The 20,193-nt window shown below is 40.3% G+C and overlaps 1 protein-coding gene across 6 annotated transcripts in view; it reads right to left on the reverse strand.

Annotated features, from left to right (window-relative positions):
• USP49 (ubiquitin specific peptidase 49) overlaps positions 1 to 20,193 on the reverse strand; it is a 60,744-nt gene that overhangs the window by 8,638 nt on the left and 31,913 nt on the right. For 2 of the 6 annotated variants that reach the window (XM_082226925.1, XM_082226924.1), the window contains exons 2-6: positions 12,934 to 13,076; positions 6,698 to 8,108; positions 4,865 to 5,069; positions 2,472 to 2,580; positions 321 to 526 (exon numbers count right to left, since the gene is read on the reverse strand). In XM_082226925.1, the coding sequence (XP_082083051.1) occupies positions 321 to 526; positions 2,472 to 2,580; positions 4,865 to 5,069; positions 6,698 to 8,080 (1,903 nt within the window). In that variant the 5' untranslated portion in view covers positions 8,081 to 8,108; positions 12,934 to 13,076. Of the gene's footprint in view, positions 1 to 320; positions 527 to 2,471; positions 2,581 to 4,864; positions 5,070 to 6,697; positions 8,109 to 11,071; positions 11,251 to 12,933; positions 13,077 to 19,553; positions 19,724 to 20,193 lie in introns of those variants that run through there. The other 4 variants (XM_082226927.1, XM_082226928.1, XM_082226926.1 and 1 more) reach the window with 4 other exon arrangements.

Consider the following 20,193-nt stretch of genomic DNA (forward strand, 5'->3'; position numbering starts at 1 on the left):
TCTGCTTATAGTTTGGAGAAAGAGAAATAGCAATTCACTGAGCAAGCAAAATAGTTTAATTCAATGTGGATATTAAGTAAAAGAAAAATAGAATATGACTTTTCTTTTTTAGAGCAAGAGCAAGCAATATAATCTATTCTGAAAGACTACAAGCAAGAAGAAAAACAGTTTAATTCTTAGTGTTACCAGCAGATATACTACTAGCGATGTACTGTGGAAACAGCTATAATATTGCAGGAAACAAATACATTTTTATGAAGTGGTAATTCTATAAGATGCAATCAGTTAAAAAAGTTCTCCCTATAACAAGGCACACGCACCTCCCTCTGTGTTGTAGCAATATGCCGTGTAATGTCCTGAGCCAAACCCTTTCCCGTGATGCATCACCACAGCCGAGAGGTCATAGACAAAGGTCTCTTTGTCAAGAGAAGAGAGAGTGTCCCTGCAGCAGTAAGGTTCCATGTTTAATACCTGGTCAAAGAGGACATGGACCCCAATCTTCTCACGGTGATTACGCCCAGACCACCTGCAATACAAAGGCATGCAATCAAAAGGGCTTTTTTTTAAAAAAAAGGCAGGGGCGGTGACAGCTGTAGCAAAGCTATAACAAGATTTCAAAGAATTATGATATTCTGGATAGTGTACTTAATGAAAAAATTCAACTGAATGGTCCTAATTTACTGCACTTAATATAGTCTGTTTTACAATATGAAATACAGGCCTTTCTACATGCTTTTGTAAAACATATTTCTTCAACAATATTATTCCATGCAATACATTTTGAAAACTGTTCTGCTTTTATTTTCAAAATACTTTTATTCTTTTCTGAAACTGATGATCAATAAACCATTATTTAGTAAAGGACTATCATCAGGCTTAGTAGTGATTCAAAGTAGCTTCCTAGGTCATTAGCAATTACATTTTAGTAAACTCAAAAATAATTACATTACCAATTAGAAATAAAAATACATCTCCAAGTTGGGAAGAATATTTTCTGCCTTCTTGCTTTCTTAGAAATGTAAGATGGGTAAGTCAATACTACAGTGGTGCCTCGCAAGACAAAATTAATCCATTCCGCGAGTCTCTTCGTCTAGCGGTTTTTTCGTCTTGCGAAGCAACCCTATTAGCGGCTTAGCGGCTTAGCGCTATTAGCGGCTTAGCAGCTATTAAAGGCTTAGTGTCTTAGCGGCTAAAAGGCTATTAGCAGCTTAGCGGCTTAGAAAAGGGGGGGGAGCGAAAAAAAATCGCAACACTCGCAAATGTTTTCCTCTTGCAAAGCAAGCCCATAGGGAAATTCGTCTTGCGAAGCGCATCGAAAAATGGAAAACCCTTTCGTCTAGAGGGTTTTCCGTCTTGCGAGGCATTCGTCTTGCGGGGCACCACTGTATTTAGTGGATGTAAGTTGGCCCAATAAAAGAACTCCCATTCTTAGGCATAAATATTACAAAAGGGTTTTTCCTCCTAAAAGGCAGACATGTTATACTGCTCAGTTTAATTAAAGAATCTTGTTCTGAGGTTTTAAATATCTGCAAAAAATGGATACAAAGAACAAAACACACTTTGTGAAAAATCTCAACCCCAGAGGTGGCCAAAATAGAGATCCTCTTTAACATAAAATTAAGCAGAATTGTACAATTATCTACAATCACAACCTGCTATGGGATACCCACTAACAGTGAATAGTGATGACATTTAAAACAAGCTAATATTGGATTCAGAATTCTCATTTTTAGGTGGAAAGGATAAGCTTACTCATTTCACCTGTTTAACAGATGTCAGCATCAGATATGTTAGAGGAAGCTTTACAGTTACAACACACAAGCCTGTTTGATTATGCTTTCATTATAACATATTGCGGCTGCAAACCCATGAACTGCAGCAGTTGTGTTGTCACTTCTTTCCACGGATCTGTCTATTCAAACTTACTCCACTGGTGCTCCTATGGTAGTCAAAAGGCTGAGTCAATTCCTCCCACATCTACCCTCCCTGGAGGATATCAGCAGCCTTTAATGCCACTTCGAAAGACAAATCTCTTCACTGCCCTGCAGATTCATGACTACAGTACTTGAAAGAATTCCAGCTTGCAATAACTTGAATCAATTTACAATATCGGAAGAACAATCAACAGGAGTTCAAGCATAGCGCTTGGAAAGAAGTAGGGATGTGAATTCAGAGGCACAAATGCACATTGCAATACAGTGGATAATATTGTGCTAGAACGGTTCTAAAACAAACAAGGAGCCTCTTACTGTGTGTATCGGATCTTTTTTACAAATGGGCGCTTCATCTGTGCTCTGTTCTGACAGAGAATCAAAGAGGGACACGAAACATTCTTGCATTTCTCTTCAAAAGTAAAAGGTATGTAAGGGTGCCATTTAATAAAACGTGCAATAATAATATAAAAATTATATCCACACCATTGCTTCAGATACAAAGGCGATCCTTTATTCCCCCGCCCACCTCCAATTCACCTGAATCGTTTAAGGTGCAGCCGGAGGACCTGAGGTAGTCTGTAGATCATTAACTGCTTTTTAGCTTCACTTAGAATAAGAGGTTTGGGAGAAGATTTCCGACGTTTGCCTACATAACAATTAAGAAAGGACAAAGCAGAGGGCAAGTTACAGCTTTCTGTCTTTGAAAGAGAAAATTACCAACAGCAAGTCTTCTACCTTTCCACTTTCAACAGCCGGAAACTAACAATAAAGCTGCAAAGTGTGAATGCTGTGGGAACTTCTGCTCAGCAACTCTATCAGTATGTGACGTTTGAACCACATGAATTTGCTGGAAATTTGAAACATGCTTTATTTCCTCTTGCAAGTCATTTTTCAATCATCTGTTTATGATTTCATTCTGCTTATTTGAAAATTATTTTCAGCACAATGGTAAGCACTTTTACTTAGATCCAAGTCCCATGAAGTTCTATTGGATAAATTCCCTTGCTTAATGACAACTTCTGCAGAGGAGAGAGACTGATGGAGCCACCAGGTTAGGAATGATGAAGACATTTTCTCAAACTAGTATTTTAAAGTAAACTCTACGAAAACATACACACACATCACATAGCACCAGAACAATTCCTGAGAAGATTAGTAGGTTAATGGTTAGTAATTTCTACGCTTTAACATTTCAGAGTAATTCAAAGCTTCTAAAAACACAACTATGTAAATACACTTTGCACATTGTCATTTCAGATGCAAACAGCAAACCATGGTTTGATTAAAGCAGGAAATTACTCATTCAGATGAGTGTGTAAGAGGAGGAGTATGTGCAAACGCAGGACTAATCATACAAACAATGGTTTGGAGGACTGGAAGTATTACTTCTAAACCTACTCTTAAGTCTTTTAAGAAGCCAGAAGACTCTTTGTTTATATCTCAAGAATAAACATATGTCATCGAAGTCTTTTCCACAGCTGCCCACTCTACTGTGATACCAATCCCTAGAAAACCTATTTAAAAATAAATGACAAATACCCACCTGAACCTATTTTGATATAGGAAGTCTGAATAAAAACCATTTCCAGCTATACAGTATGGTTGACATCTATAGTTTCTCCTTGATCATTTATGATTTATATCCTATTCTAAAAGTCATAGTTCCCTTATCAATTATCTCAAATAGTATCCCAAGGTTTTATCTCTGCAACCTCAATACACACTATTTTTGAGACTACATGGCAAGTTTGAATAATTATCAAGAAGGAAACAAAGGAGGAATGCTAACATATTTTGAATTTGGCAAAGTGTGCTTGGCAAAAAATTATCGTTATGTATCCCAATCCTAGGACAGCAATCTACGAATAAAATTGAAGATAATATGCAAGCATGGGTGTATTAACATGTTTCCAAGGTACTATCATACTGACAGATTCAAAGCAAAGCCTCAAATGCAAGAAATCCTCAGTGTCAATGTTTAAAAACAGGCGATTCTGTGTCTTCATGAATACACAGAAAAGAACACATGAAAATGTGTGTAGCTAAATGCTTGAGGAAGGCTACAACAGTGAAGTATGGCATTTCCTGTAGTGAAGAACTCTTTACCTAAGGCTCTCAAATTCTATTCCCGTTTTTAATAGCATCCTGAAACGAAACAAAAAACCAACCCAATTTCTGCCAAAACCAAGCCAAGCAACTTTTAATCTGCAATTGAAACTTCCTTAAACCAGACAGAATCCTGTCACCTGTGCCAGAAGCTGTCACCAAGAAGGGGGGGAGGGAACAGTTCTCTCCAATACAGAAAGAATGGAATGGCTCTGTAAGTTCAGCAGATCAATTAGGTATGCAAACTTACCCAATTTCTATAATTAATTTCAAGTGTTGAACCTTGTTTTACTGTTATCAGTTTCTTTTAAAAAGCAAACAACACAGTTCCCGCCTGCCTGCATTATCACCATAAACATGCATAACATTAGCATTGGATGATGATGGAATCACTGTAGTTGTTATTCTTCTGGAGACATTACTACTTTTCCTCAATGAGTTTTCCTTTCTGTTTTTCAGAACATAAAAGACCCTAAAAAGAGCAGGTTCTTCCTACTCCCGTGTCTCTACCCTATTCGGTTAGGAGAACTTCTTTGTTTTAGCAATCTGGCAAATAATAATAATAATAATAATAATAATAATAATAATAATAATAATGGACTTCTTCCCATTACTTTCAGTAACATTTCAGTATAGTTCTAAGTGGAGTAAAACCCTTTTACCTTCTGTGATGTTCAACATCAATATCGCTGATGGCACTATAAAGCATTATTTATTATTAACAACTTTTTACAGTTTTCGGAACTGCTGGAAGCACCTGTTATAGTGTCACCAGGCACAATGGAAAATTAAATCTGTAAGTAACACAACAGTCTTTCACTTACTGTTGCACTGGTCACATGCATAAATCCTTCCTTCCAAAGCTTCTGTTTCTGTGAATTTGGCCAACATTTCAGTCAGCATGCACTCCGTCTGATTAACAGGCACAATCCCTTTGTTGATGGAGTGATACCGTTCAGGAAATTCCAGGGAAAGATCCCAGAAAGGTTCCACAGTATTAGATTTATAGTTACATGTTATACAGGTGACCTAGCAAGAAAAGGTTTATTTATTAAGACATACATTTATACAGATACCGTCTCATAAGACACTGTGAGGCCAGTGAGTGAGGCTTAGCAGCCAAGAAAATATGGCTTATTCTGAGCTCTAAGTAAGTCTTTAACAATCTGTAAGAGAGAGGTTGTGCTTGGAAATTCCCAGATACAGACAGAGAGGCATCTTCAGAATAATTCCTATTGTTTGATCATACCGTCTTTGTACAACTCTCTAGTGTAAGAATGAATTCAGTCCTACTGAAATCTATGGCTACTATGACTTCAGTTCTGTTAAAATGAAGTTCTTAATAGGCCTGAATTATTTGCTCAAATTAAAACTTTTCATTCAAAATTTATATATTAAAAAAATTCAACTCCATTAAGTAATTCCTCTAACTTGATTTACTGATAAATGCCCATATCTATTTAATTTTCTTCATCGCTATAATGAGTTGCAGAATATAGTTCTTCAGTTTATTAGTATGTTCAAGAGGATTTTATGTTATATGATACCAATATTGCTGTTTAGTGGGTAATAGGTTTGTTTTTGTTAATTGCTTCACCAAGAAGAAATGATGTATTTTACCCAGTTTGCTAGACCAAACCTGTGAAAAGATGCATACTGCAACATAGCTCCAATTTATACCTAAAGCCAATGGCATTATATGCACTGATTTCCTCCCTGACTTCCAGTTGTAATGAAAGCAAAGTTTGCTAATCTGGATGTAATGAGATGAACCAGAAAGTGGGGTGGGGTCAGAGCTTGTGAGGAAAGGAATCTTGAATGTCCAAGATTCACTCGTGTAATGTCAAGCCACCACAGCATGGTGTTACACGAGAACTACCTATAATCTCTACTTAGAGCAAGCATTCCCAACCTGTGTCCCTTCAGATGTTTTGGCCTACAACTCCCATGATCCCTAACTAACAGGACCAGTGGTCAGGGATGATGGGAATTGTAGTCCAAAACATCTGGAGGGCCGAAGGTTGGGGATGCCTGACTTAGAGTATTATATAGCTGGGAGCTTCTGAATGAGGAACATAATATTATGATATTTTGCAAAAATGAAAACAAAAACGGGAGTGGAGGAGAAAACTGCCTCATTCTCCCAAAATATTCTGATGGGTTAACAATGCAGTTTGCAAAAGCTAAGTGGAAGCAGCCAAAAACACCTAACTAGGAGGACAGAAAAAATAGTGCCACAGTCATGCTTTGCAAAAAAACAACAACAAAACCCCACACCCATTATATAAACAAAGCCTATCTATCCCCAGCCATATTTGGAATAGTAAGTATAAACTATAGCAAACTCTAACATTGTTCTGCTAGCAGCATGAGTTGATGAAAAGGGAAATTAATCTCCACACCTGAATCTTCTGCTAAACCTCACAATCCCCCACAATTGCAATAAAATACTACTACTATTACTACTACTACTACTACTACTACTAATATAATTTTGTTCCATTAGAAAAATATGCGGAAAATGACAAATTTCACTTAAGGTATACTAAAAATTCTCCTTTTGCCAGATACAAGCATTAATATTTGGTTATTCATAAATACTGTCACCAAAAAGTGTCTCTAGCTTTGATAAATATAAATTTGGCTAACATGCATACCTGACTGAGCAGCTGCCCATGAAAGATGGTGTTCACCACCTTCAGGACCTGCTTGGTGAGCTTCCTCTGTGAAAAAGGGATGAGGATCCTGCGTTTTGTTCCTTCAGATTCCAACTCCTGCTGCACTTTGTCCAACAATTCACAAAGAAATTCCTGAGCATCTTGCTGGTCATAACCTCGAAACGCTGGAATCAAACTCCACACAGAGTGCAGCATGGCAAAAGGAGAGACCGAGGCCCACTTCCCAGACCACATGACTCTGAAGAGCGTGTGCAGTTCGTGACAGAGAGAGATGTGCTTTGAACTTGGCTCCTTGGGCTGCGTAAGTTCTAAACTTTTGCTTATTGAGGACCCGCCATTTAAGCCAGCTGGCAGGCTCTGCCTGCCATATGAACCCAGTTGATCATTCCTCCCTGAATCGGTTGGAGCAGGCCCATTGACCAGCTTTCCAGACATTCTAGACTTTCCATTCACGGTCTTAGCTAAGAGTTCTTCAGTTTCACAAAGATCCAGCGTCAAGAAACATTCTCTAAACTTTTGGAGGTGACTTAAAACTTGAAGGATTGAGTTCATATAGCATGTGTTTCCTAGATTCTTTAGTCCAGTCACACCAGGAGTCATTTGAGGCTTACGCCGGATGGAATAGAATTGTTTGAATTTGCTATTCTGCACTCGTCTTGAGGTAGGGGAACTTGCTTCCATATCTCTGAATTTCCGAGGAATGAGATTCTCTCTGCGGATGTGCGACAAAAGCCGGGCACTTTTTCTTGGAGGTGTGTTTGCCAATTCCTCCAGCAATCTCCGCTTCATTTCTTGACGCCTCTGCCTGGCCACCTCCTTCTTCCTCTCCAGCTCTTCCAATTGTTTCTTTTGTTCTAGTTTGCGCTGGCCTCTAGAACTCTTATCAAACCAGGTCCGTAGTGCTTTTGCTAGCAATGACTGCCGTCTGTACCAGAGAGCTGTAAGCATCTGAGGCTTTCCCTGAGGGGCCCTCTGATGACTGCAAACATCCTCCCCCAAAGCCATTGACCGTAGCGTCCTACCACTTTTAGCAGACGGATCATGCTTCTGGCTTTTAATTGCAGATAGAGAACTTCTAAGCAATTTCAGGTCACCCTCGGGATTATCGTTCAACACATAGTCTTCGCAAAGGTAACAAAACACGTACAGGTCGTTAACTTCCATGGCCAAAGGATGCCTGGTCTCTTCGAAATGCTTAAGTGCATGGTCCTCAATATATCTTCCACAAGCCACATGGGAGCATTTCAGGCAGGCCCAAACAGATTCCGTGGTGTTGCAGTCCATGCAGTGCCACTTCTGGGGGTTCAGAATAGAATGGTCCTGGGCAAGTCGTAGCCGCCCAACATGTTTGCATCTATCCATGTCTCACATAAAGCTCCACTGCTTTAACCTTGCAAAGGAGACAGAAAAGAACTTAAGTAACTGCACCCATTAAAAAATACAGTCATATGTTATTTTTTAAAACCACCCCAATAGCCTGGGCAGTGTGTATGGAGGTCCTGGGCTGCCCAGACAACAAGACCACCACCCCTTGTCCTTGCTGATGTGGTCTAAAGGAAAGAAGAGCCATACATTTGGCACCAGCTTGGCTGCAGGAGTTGCTGGAAGGAGACGTACAAGGCGCCATCCAACCATCTTAGGGACTCAACTCCAGATTTGTGTAGAGTTTACTCCTTGGCCATATGTTGTATAAACAAAATTAAAATTGGACTGAACAATCTCTAAACACACAATGGCTTGACTCACACATAAAGCTTAAGTATGGTTTAGCATTACAAGGGTAAGTCACAGTAAAGTCTTGTGCTTGTGTTCTTCTCTCTTTTCTCCTCTCTTCATCCAGTGTGGCTGCACTTCCAAATTTCTTCCTGGCAGCAGTCATGTACCGGGCAGCTCACAGGCCCAAGACTCGTTCACATATTGCTAAACCATAGTTTAGCACTACATAGAAATAAGGTCAATGCCTCATTTGTACGCAACGTGAATTCTATGCCAGGAAAGGCACATTACTGCACAGAAAAGATTTATTCGCTAGAAATAATATTACTAAATCATATTATGCTGTTTTATTAGACTTTTTATCATGCTATTTTTCAAGGCTTAGCTCTTCAAGAACAAACTAAGTTATGAATTATATAGAGCTTCAGCAATAATAAGCTGTAGCAAAGACCAAACATTTGCTACAGATTGTGGCTAAAAAACAGAGTGTTTAACCATGATCCCAGGTAAGAAAAACCTTGGCCTGGCGGAGCAACAAAGCAGCTGTCACCTCCCTGGGAGGCAGCATGTTCGTGCTTAACCGTGGCCTGGCTTAGTGTTACACGCAAACATGGCCAATATGTCCACATCTACATATTTATTTCAACTTAATTCTGAACTAATATTTAAAAATTATTTTTGTTTCCCATTGTTTTGAAATTTCTCAGGAATCTATATCAACCAGTAGGGAACCACTATCATTCGTGATAGGTAGAAAACAGAATAGAACACTTCTTCCAGAAACTGTAATTAACATTACATAGTAAGCTCACTTAGCCTTGAAATTCTCTAGAATGAACAGGCTTACAAGTATAACCAGACCTCTTGTGAGCCACAGACAATTTGCAGAGGCATCCTACCCATCCTTATACAACAACACTGGCCCAGGAATTCTCTTTGAAGCAGAGTCAATAAAAATCAAGAGTTAATTAAAAATAGAATTTTAAAACTGATTTTTCAAATGTTTCATATATAGCTTTTCTTTTAAAAAATAAAAAACCTTTTAAAAAACTAACTATAATACCAACAAATATATTTAAACCTGCACTTTAATGCTCTTAAAACCAAAACATAGCATTCCATCTATTACCGAATTAAATGCAACCTTTATATTTAAAAAAAGGGACGCGGGTGGCGCTGTGGGTAAAAGCCTCAGCGCCTAGGACTTGCCGATCGAAAGGTCGGCGGTTTGAATCCCCGCGGCAGGGTGCGCTCCCGTCGCTCGGTCCCAGCGCCTGCCAACCTAGCAGTTCGAAAGCACCCCTGGGTGCAAGTAGATAAATAGGGACCGCTTACTAGCGGGAAGGTAAACGGCGTTCCGTGTGCTGCGCTGGCTCGCCAGATGCAGTTTGTCACGCTGGCCACGTGACCCGGAAGTGTCTCCGGACAGCGCTGGCTCCCGGCCTCTAGAGTGAGATGAGCGCACAACCCTAGAGTCTGTCAAGACTGGCCCGTACGGGCAGGGGTACCTTTACCTTTACCTTATACAGTGGTGCCTCGCAAGACGAAAAGAATCCGTTCTGTGATTCTCTTCGTCTAGCGGTTTTTTCGTCTTGCGAAGTAAGCCCATTGACGGATTAGCGGATTAGTGCTATTAGCGGCTTTTAGCAGCTTATCTGCTGATCGGATCAGCTGATAAGCGGCTTAGCGGCTTAGAAAAAGGGGGGGAAACCCCCGCAGGAACTCGCAAGACATTTTCGTCTTGCGAAGCAAGCCCATAGGAGATTCGTTTTGCGAAGCACCTCCAAAACAGAAAACTCTTTCGTCTAGTGAGTTTTCCGTCTTGCGAGGCATTCGTCTTGTGGGGCACCACTGTATTGAAAACAAACAAACAAACAAAAAACTAGGGGAAACATATCTGACTTGGGGCTAAGTATTATAAATAACATCAAAGCCAGATTCACACATCATGGTTCCAGTCCAATATGCCCCTGTTATATCAAACTGGGAATGAGCCTTGTGCATGAACACTTCCCCTTCCCTCTCTTCATAAGCCAGTTTTCTGTGATGTCTGAACCACGGAAATGAAGTTTAAAGCATGCTTACCAACCAAAATATGACCTTGGATGGACTCTCTAGATTAGTGCTTGCAGGTACCATGTTGCAGTGGTTGTGCTGCAAGCTGGTTAGCTGATTCAAGAATGTGGTGCTGAGAGGTTTCTGCTCAGTCCAATGACACTGCGGTGTCGGATGATGACCAGGCCTCAAATTCCCACTTGGATATGAAGCTCACTGGGTGAAACTGGGACAGTTCCTGCCTCTTAGCCTAACCTACCTCAGTGGGTTGTTATGGGAATTAAATGAGGAGGGGGAGAGCCCTGTATGTAACCTTGAGCTCCTCAGAGAAAAAGGTGGGATATAAATGCAAATAAACAAATAATAAATAATATGTTTTGTTTTGTTGGAGTCCCGCAAGGTTCCGTCCTAGCCTCCATGCTTCTTAACTTCCTCATTGGGAGTGGAGAAACAGATATGGCCAGAGGACTGGATCCTGAAATCCCTCACCCTTGCAGACCAGTTTGATAGGTGGGCGGGAACCATGATGCCAGGTACATTGCTCCCCTCCTTTGCAGAAAAAAAGTTCCTTTGCAGACTTACTTGAACTTGAGCAGATTGCAAAGTAAGATCCCTGAAGCAGGTCCCCGTGGGTGTTGCAGTCAGTGCCAATCAGCTGGTCAGCACGCCTGCAATGCTCCATTTCGGCAGAGATCAACTATGCTTGGGAGCTCTGATTGTGAACTGCAGGATGCAGCTGATGTGGGACGGGGTGGGCTCTGCTGGCCAAGGAAAATTTGAAAGCAAATGTTAAAGCTCTCAATTATTCCTTTACAGCCATGTTTTCTCCTTTCCAACACCTGATGTCACAAGTGGGTGTGGTTTGAGGAATATGGCCCCGTGACTGAATTAGAAGAGGTTCCCCACTGCGGATCTACATGAAACCATCACAAATGAGGCAGCTGTAGCTGCAGGTTTTCTCGTTCTGCTGCCCAATTAATGAAATCCTCACCTTGTGCCTACTTTGTTATCTTTTCAGCACCAGGTAGAGATCTTTTAGTTGTCCCAGGTTTCTAACTGTGAAACAGTGATGACTTTATTGCTGCCAGTTTTTAGCTCCTGACTTCTACTTCAGTTTGTTAATGTTTCCATTACATCCGTTTTATTTCTATTCTGTAAATTGCTCCAAGAATACTTGGCGACACAAAAAAATTCAAAATAAACATAATGGAACATACACACTTTTATGGGGGGAAGTTGGTATACCTATTCACATTGACAAACATAGCACTAATAAATAAAATAAATGAAAAAAAAAACGGTCTTGCCAACATTTTTAGGACACACAGAATAAATGCACAATGTACACTTATGGCAGAATTTATAAATGATAAAGCTTGTGTTGTATTGCATTAATTTGTAACATTTCTTTTAAAAGTCTAGCATCTTTGTCAGGGCTATTTGTAAACAGAAAGATGGCTTTGTAACTTTCAGTATAAATGGAAGCTACTGAGTTCTTACATAAAACAAAGTTATACTGTCATTAAGCTATGCTTGCACCTGCAGAATTAATGGAAAAGTGCTGATAATCTCAGTTTCTTCCTTTAAAATGGCAATAGCAAAAAGTTTACTTAGATACTTGTGGCAGATTTTAATTTTTTTATCCTATTAATCAAGGGTGTTAAGCAAAATCCTCCTACGAAACAATTTCCGCCCTCCCTTCCCAACAGGTGGGCAGGGTTTGTGACACTGAGTGGGCTTACCTGGTCTGGTGCCTCCTACCTGGGTCAGGGTGGCTATCGTCCCGCCCCTGGCCTGGGAGGACAATGGACGGCCGGCTGGGGGGTGGGGCAAAGGCCAAGGAAAAGGGGTTCAGCACGTGTGCTTGCAATAGGAAGTGGTACCTTATGCAATTCACTTTGCAGACTTGTCTAAAACCATGGGATTCATTATCAGCAGGACATAATTATTCCTTTAATACTCTTCAGTAATAGCAGGAATACAAGAAAACGGCCACAATAAAAGGAGCCCCACATACACAGAGGGTATACAGTAATACCTCGGGTTGAAGTAGCTTCAGGTTAAGTATTTTCGGGTTGTGCTCCGCAGCGACCCGGAAGTAACGGAGCGCGTTACTTCTGGGTTTCGCCACTCGCGCATGCACAGACGCTCAAAATGATGTCACACGGAAGCGGCAAAACGCAACCCGCGCACACGCGCAGTCGTGTGTTATGTTTACTTCAGGATGCGAACGGGGCTCCGGAACGGATCCCGTTTGTATCTAGAGGTACCACTGTATTAACTCCAGGTCATAAGCATATGGGCTTCTTTCCTCTGCAGGTGCTGATACAACAAGCACTCTTGTTTGCTCAATTTGCTGAATTACAGCATGCGTGCATGCATGCGAAAGAGAAAAAATACAGGCCAGACATAAAAACAAGTTTCAAACAGAATACAATACTCACCGATTCATATTTAAATATTCCCGCAACTCAACGATCAGAGGCTGGAACATCCCCATTGCAGTCAATAGGAACTTCAACTGTTCTTCAGGAATTTACTTATAACTTAGATCTTCATCAGAAACAGGCAATGCAGTGTTATAGCCCTAAAGAGAAAGTATCCCTGTGAAACATATATAAACAAGAAATAGGCTGTGCAGCTTTAGAACATGAATCATTCCTCTAGTGGAAGAACTACTGCAGAGAATATATTTTTAATGATGGACAAAAAACTAATTACTGTAGATGGCACAATTATAGCACAGCCATTGATGAAGAAATGTCAAAAGGAAAAAGGCACTCTAGATTTCCTTTGTTTCAGAGCTTTAGCTTAATAGAAGCCTGCTACTCATATACAGTTGATTCAGTCTATTACTGCTAATCAACTACCTACATATTTGCAAAGCAAAATCTAAAAACGAAAGGCCAGCTAAAAATATGCACATATTGGATCACTTTGATTTGGATGGCCGAGAAAACAGCTTTTTGTAGGGAAAATCTACCATCCATTCACCTTTGATTCACACAGGATTTTAGAACATATCTATCTGTGCATGTACAATGCAAATATACTATTGATTACGTGCCTCCCCCCACTCCAAACAGAGACAAAAAACCTAGTTAACAAGAGGAACAAATATTGAGTTTAAGGAGGGCAATTTACAAGGGAAAACTAACTTGTCTGAATGCAGCAAAAGTCTGAATGCAGCATATTAACAATATGGACAGAATGCATAGTTTCATCATCCCTACACAAGACACAACCTTACAGTGATGCTTATGATACTACAGTACTTGCTGATAAACAGAATCCTCACACACCAAAAACATCTGTGGGTACATAGTAAATCATTCCTCACACTGTTCTGTGCTCACAACTAGGGCAGGCTAGCTTTTCCTGGAGGATCCTTTTGTCCTTAGAAGCAATCCAATTTATCCTCTGACATCTAGCCCCATGGGGAATCTCTCTATTTGCATGTCTTTGGCCTCCCACTAAGCAGATTTCAATAGGTATGCTGAGATGGGGTTGGCCAGGGGTGCCAATCTGGAGAACTTTCTGTGAATTTTAGCAAACAACAAAGGAGTCACATGGGATTTGGGGGCAAGAAGGGGGGTGGGGTGGAAGAGGCAGAAGGGAGTACAATAGGGAACTCCCCACTAAGATTAGCTAAGACAAGGAGAAGTGTCTTATTTCGTCATGAGTGGCAATTTATTCAACAGAAACCTGAAACTTGCAAGAGGTGAAGATAAGCAGACCTAAGATAAATGTGGCAAGAACTTGCTGTGAACTAGAGAACTAGGAATACGTCAACCAACTAAATTCAGTCCATTAACTTAACTATTTAGTTATCATTCCAAGCTGAAACAAAATCTAGGCACATGCAAACACATACCTTACAACTTCCTTGAAGTCATCCCCCTCTCCCAACACACACCTTGTTCTATTCCCCACTGTTAAAATCTGGATTGCAAGCTCCTCACAACAGAGACCTGTTTTGTTTCACTTATTTTGCTATGTCACGTTTCAGATATATTGATGGCACTATACAAACAATCCCAAAACCTACAGCAGAGCAAGCCTGGCTTTTAAGCAACATAGTACAAACAACAGGATCTTAAGATTAACCACAAAAAATCTAGTTCTAAAAGAAAAATCATTCACAAGAAATATTGTATAAACTAACTGTAAGGCATCAATAAGCATGTGGTATGAGCCACATGATTTACTGTACTGTTTGAGGCATTTTTATTAAAATCACTTTCCAAAAGGTTCATATGCACAGAGTTGTAACCATCATAGTGTCAACAGTGGTATGAAACTACACCATTATTTGACTATGCATGCAATCACTAATATTTTTTTAATCCTCACACAGACCAGGAACCAGTAAAAAAAAAAAAAAAAGTATTTCACAGGGATGGATCTAAAACAACAGACATCCCCTGTATGCACTGTTGTTTAACTCATTAAGAATCCCAAGAGCATGTGGTAAAGTACCGTAGTTAACTTGTAAACAGTGCAAATACAAAATCTGTGAACTCTTAACAGAAAGGTTTAGTAGTATTGATTGGATTAAAGAGTATCAAAAAGAACTATTAATGGATAAGAGAGGTGAATTAAAAACAGATGTGTATCCTTCCCCACTCAGTTTTACTTTTTCTGCAACGATACAAGATATCTCAGCTTATTACTTTATATCAGGGGTGTCAAACTCAAATTCATCAGGGGCCGCATCAGCAGTTTGGTCACCCTCAAAGGGCCGGTTGTATCTGTAGGACTATGTGTCCACTCTTTAAAGTGGAGATTTCCTGTGTAGAACGGCCGGCGCTGCTAGAGGGTAGACGTTCTCTGGCTTGTAGGCTGCTGCGCATGCGCTGAAGAGGTGGCTTTCTTGTGTCAAAAAAAAAAAAGCGAGAATAAAAGGTGAAGGCTGGCGGCCGCCGCCGGCTACACGGGCCACATGACAAGGTCTGGCGGGCCGGATTTGGCCCGCGGGCCTTGTGTTTGACACCCGTGCTTTATATTGTGTCCTTTTTCCAAGGAGCTCAGAGTGGATCTCTTTAGCTTCTCAACAGCCATGTTAGGTAGCTTAAACTGAGAGAGTGTAATTTGCCTATAGCAAATTAAGAACTTCCCAGTAAAACTTAGGAAGGCTAGTAGCACAGGAGGGATCTGAGGCAAGGTCCAAGCATGGGTGCAGCCAAGGGGAACCAGGGGGGCCCTGTGCCCCCTAAATCAAGTAAATAAATAAAAATACTTAACTAACTGAGGTTCTGCCCCCCCCCCCAAACATAAATCTTGGCTACGCCTATGGGTCCAAGGCTAATATTCCAGATGCTGCACCATATAGGCTTGCATTATTATAATAATGACCAGGCACATTACAGCTTGAAATCCCATTCTCTCACCCCAAAACATAAGGAAATGGGAGCAGGGGAGCAAGCTATCTGAACAGACTTGTTCAACAGATGGAATAAATTGAGTGAGTCCTGTAGCTGTCTCCTCATCAAAAGTCCCCATCACCACATCTGACCTCTCCTGGTGCCTTAAACAAGACCAGCCACAAACACACAGACGTGAGGCAGTTAGCTTAAACTTGGTGGTCTGTTTTCTCTGCCCCTTTAATAGAGTGTGTCCAAACGAAGTCACAAGCTTGACATGTCACATGAGGAATAGGAACACTGTCCTCTTTTTACGAGTTAGAAGCCTCTAGAAACCTCCTGAATCGTCAGACAGAATGGTCTTTCTTTTTTAAAATTCTCACGTCCTTTGGTTGAGAAAAATAAATTAGTACTCATTCTTCACGGTTCACTATCTGTAATTAGCTCACACTATTTTGCAGAACAACGCTGATCCAGCTCTATAACCATTACATTGATAAAGTTTCCCAAGACGGCTTCTATATACCAGTATATACTTAGATTTATACTGTATAGGTTTGAAACTGTGTCCCAACCAGCATGCTTGTTGATAACAACACACACACAAACCACTGCCAGTTTTGTGTGTTTTGTTTTTAGCATTTTCCCCTTGAAAGTGTTTCCAGAGCCAAGAAAGGCAGCCAGCTGCAATTATAATGGCTGCATAATGTTGCCTGGATGGGAACGAAGCCAGAGTGTTTCATTCAGATATTGGACACTGTAAAAATTAAGACAAGAGTAATATATGCAAACCACACCAAGGAAACAAGAGTTTTGCCAAGGACTTGAAGAAATCCTCTGATAGAAAACCAGATCATCATAATATCACTCAAGTGGGGGCCAAAAATGTAAAGTATAAAATCTCAAATTAAAAAACAAAAATCTTTATTGATCTGATCATCATGACCCTATAACAGCTCCAACTGGAGTTAGCAATTTACTTAAGACCATGCCAACAATGTGGTCCTGCAGATGTTGCTGAGTACAACTCCCATCATCCCTGGCTTTCAGGCATACTGTCTAAAGCTCATGGGAGTTATCTAGAAAGCCTGTCAGAATTACACACAAAAGCACCCTAGATGTATGACACTATGCCACCATACTGTCCAGGCTATCACTACACCATCATCAGTAAAGCCAAGCATAAATTCCATCAGACTTAACCACCATTTGATGGTTCCTAGTAAGCTGTTTTGTTTTTTCTATCCTACATCTTGGCAGCCACATAGTAGAGGACACAATTTGTAATGACCAAGGGGCCCTTTCCCCTAGCCACACATGAAACACTCCTCTGGGGGTGGGTCCTGCACAGCTAGGAGTAACACTTATCCTCTGTCAGAGTTGTTGAAAGCCCCAAAGTCTTGATCAATATCACAGAAAATTGACCTCCTGCTTGTAAATAGCAATGAAAAAGATATTTCCATGAGTGGTGGGTTTCACTGCCTTTGACCAAAGCTTAATATGGATTCCCATGTGCTTAACTGTGCTGCAGTCAGTTTTAAATATCTGCTCCAGTCTATGTACTTCTGATATATTTTTCTGTTTTGAAAGCAGAACCTTGTGGCACCTTAGACTAACAAGCTTACTGCAGCATACGTTTTTGTGGACTGCAGTCCACTTCATCAGACTCATGAAGTGCTATCGTAAGTTGGCAGGTATATATACACCTATGCGCATAAAGTAAAATGAAAAGAAAGACATTTAAACAGAGGGAAGTGAAATATAAAATAATGTAGCCTGTTATAATTTCACAATTGCTTAAATGTATATGAAAAATAAATACAGTGAGCATTTGTGCAATTGGTAAATTAACTCCTCTGGTAGGATTAAAAAAAACTGTTATCTGAATTCAGATCACAGGGGATAGAACTGAACTTCTTTGTAAGTTGTAATTCAGAAGTTTCACAGTGGCATCTCCTCTAAAGCTCCTTTGTTCAAGAGGGACAGTTTTAAGGTCAACAGAGTGTATGCCCTCAGAAGTTGAAATGTACCCCTACTGGTTTCTGAATATTGTCCTTTCTGATGTCTTGCTTACAGGCAGTATCCCCATCCACCACAACTTAAAACAGCTAGTCACTAGGTACAATAGGACATATAACAGAGACACAAACAAAGCAACCAGCTGATGCCAACGCTGCCCCCCTATCTACTGTGGCAGCACTATTACAGAACCTAATAATGTCAGTCACAACGTCATGGGCTCACTCACAGCTCATCTTACAGTGTGATATATGCTATCACCTTCCAGCAATGCCCTTTTGCATATACATAGGTCAAGCAGGCCCATCTCTACACAAGTGAATAAATGTATACAAATCTGGCACCAGAAAAGGAAAAATTCAGCAGTATGAGAAGAACAAATAAACTTCACAAGGAAACTCCAGCATAAATCTGCTGAATTGCAAATTATGAAAAAGTTTAACTCCCTTCATTTGGGGCTCAACAGACATAATGGTTTCTTGTTCTACTACAGGAGTTAATTTAATAGTGGATGCAAAGATAATTCTATTATTGCCAGTCACCACTGTTGTTAAGGGTCACTGTGCTCATTTTGCATGCATCTAATCTCTAATTGTACTGTCACTTAGCAGTGCTAATTGTGCCTTTAGTGCTGTGGTTGAAGAATCATTTTGCACTCATTTAGGCTCTACTAGAATTGTTGGCTGTAGTCCGTGAAATACCATGCCATAAAAGAAATCAACTTTAAGGTGTCACAAGACTCTTTGCTGTTTTCTTGCAAAAGACCAAAATGGTTGCTCTTCTGGAAATTATTTTTGCATGTGTATTTCCGTAAGATTATATATAGTACCAAATCTATCTTACATGGCTTTATCAATATGAATTAATTTGTTGTAATGACTTAAAGCCAGAACCTTTAAAAATAATAATTAAGTAACCCAACCACGTGGGAAGGGGCACATCATATGGGTGCCAATCAGAATCAGCATCCTGCCAGAGACGAAGTGCCAGTTCTGTAGGATCCATGTGGTCTGATTAGAGAGAAGTGGCTCCCATGTAGCTATGTTAACACAGCATGACAGAAAGGCTAGCAAGGCAGAACAACATGGACTCCCTTATCTTCCAAGCTGTAGTACTGCCATCCCAAGGATACTATATCATTAACATATTTATGTCTCACCCTTCCTCCAATTGCTCAGGGCAGTGTATATGGGAGATAATCCTATGTTAGCCTCATAAATAATCCTACGTGATAGATTTCTCCAAGAAAGACGCTGACCCAAAGTCACCAACTGAGACTTACAGATTCAAATACAGGTTTAAGTCCAACAAAAAAGAGAGAATAAACTTCTTTATGGCACCAGTTTCCCCAACATTTTAAATTTCAATGAATTTGGCTACGTTTCAAAGGAAAATACTCAGAATAATACTGCAAAATAATAAATGAGAGAGGATAATATATCCACAAACATCTATGGATCTCACTTTTCTTTGCTATGCTGCTTACATTGTCAGTTCACACCACAGGCTGCAAACCTAGGAACACATGCTTTGGACTGAAATTCCACTGAAATTAAAAAGGACTTATTATGCACATAAGTGTATTTAGAATACAATGCTGGCAAACACTCTAGGCTACTATAAAGAAGCTAAACACTCCTCAGCGGTGCTATTTTTCTAGAAAAAGAGGTGCCAGAACTCACCATGAACACCTCTCTTGTTCTCTTATAATGGCAATGGAGCCCACCTGAAATGTGAAGGAACTGAGTTATGGTGAATTCAAGCTGAAAAAAAGCCATTTCCCCCAGTCATTTCTGTGGAAATCTACCAATTTGACCTGTCAATAAAAGTAACAGCGTATTGCTGATTGGAAACAATATTGCAAATTATTTTGTACACATATTTTAAACTGCTCCACTAACATAACTTTTCTCATGATTAAAATAATTGTATGTTATGTTGTGTGTATATGTATGTGAGGGAAAGAGGAGTTGAAGGGAGCTTGGAATGATAGTTGTGGTGGCGGAAGACATTTTGCCAAAAAGAAGAAGAAGGAGAAGGAGCAGGAGGAGGACGGGTAGATTAACTGGCTGGTTTAGGAGATTACTAGTTCTGACCCCATTCATCTCCAACTTCAGTTTGCTGTGAATTTGTTTTCATTGCTTCTCAAATAAGCATTCTGTTGTTAACCCTGGGTAATTGTCAGTGAGCCGCTCTCCCGATAGCAGCATTCTGCACCTCACTATGGAGGGAATTCCAAAAATGGGGAACCATCACTGAAAAGGCCCTGCCATAGGCCACTGCCAACCGAGCAGCTCCTAGTGGCGGCACCAATAACAAGTC

Source organism: Podarcis vaucheri (assembly GCF_965113315.1).
Source record: "Podarcis vaucheri genome assembly, chromosome: 6".
NCBI classification, from domain to species: domain Eukaryota; kingdom Metazoa; phylum Chordata; class Lepidosauria; order Squamata; family Lacertidae; genus Podarcis; species Podarcis vaucheri.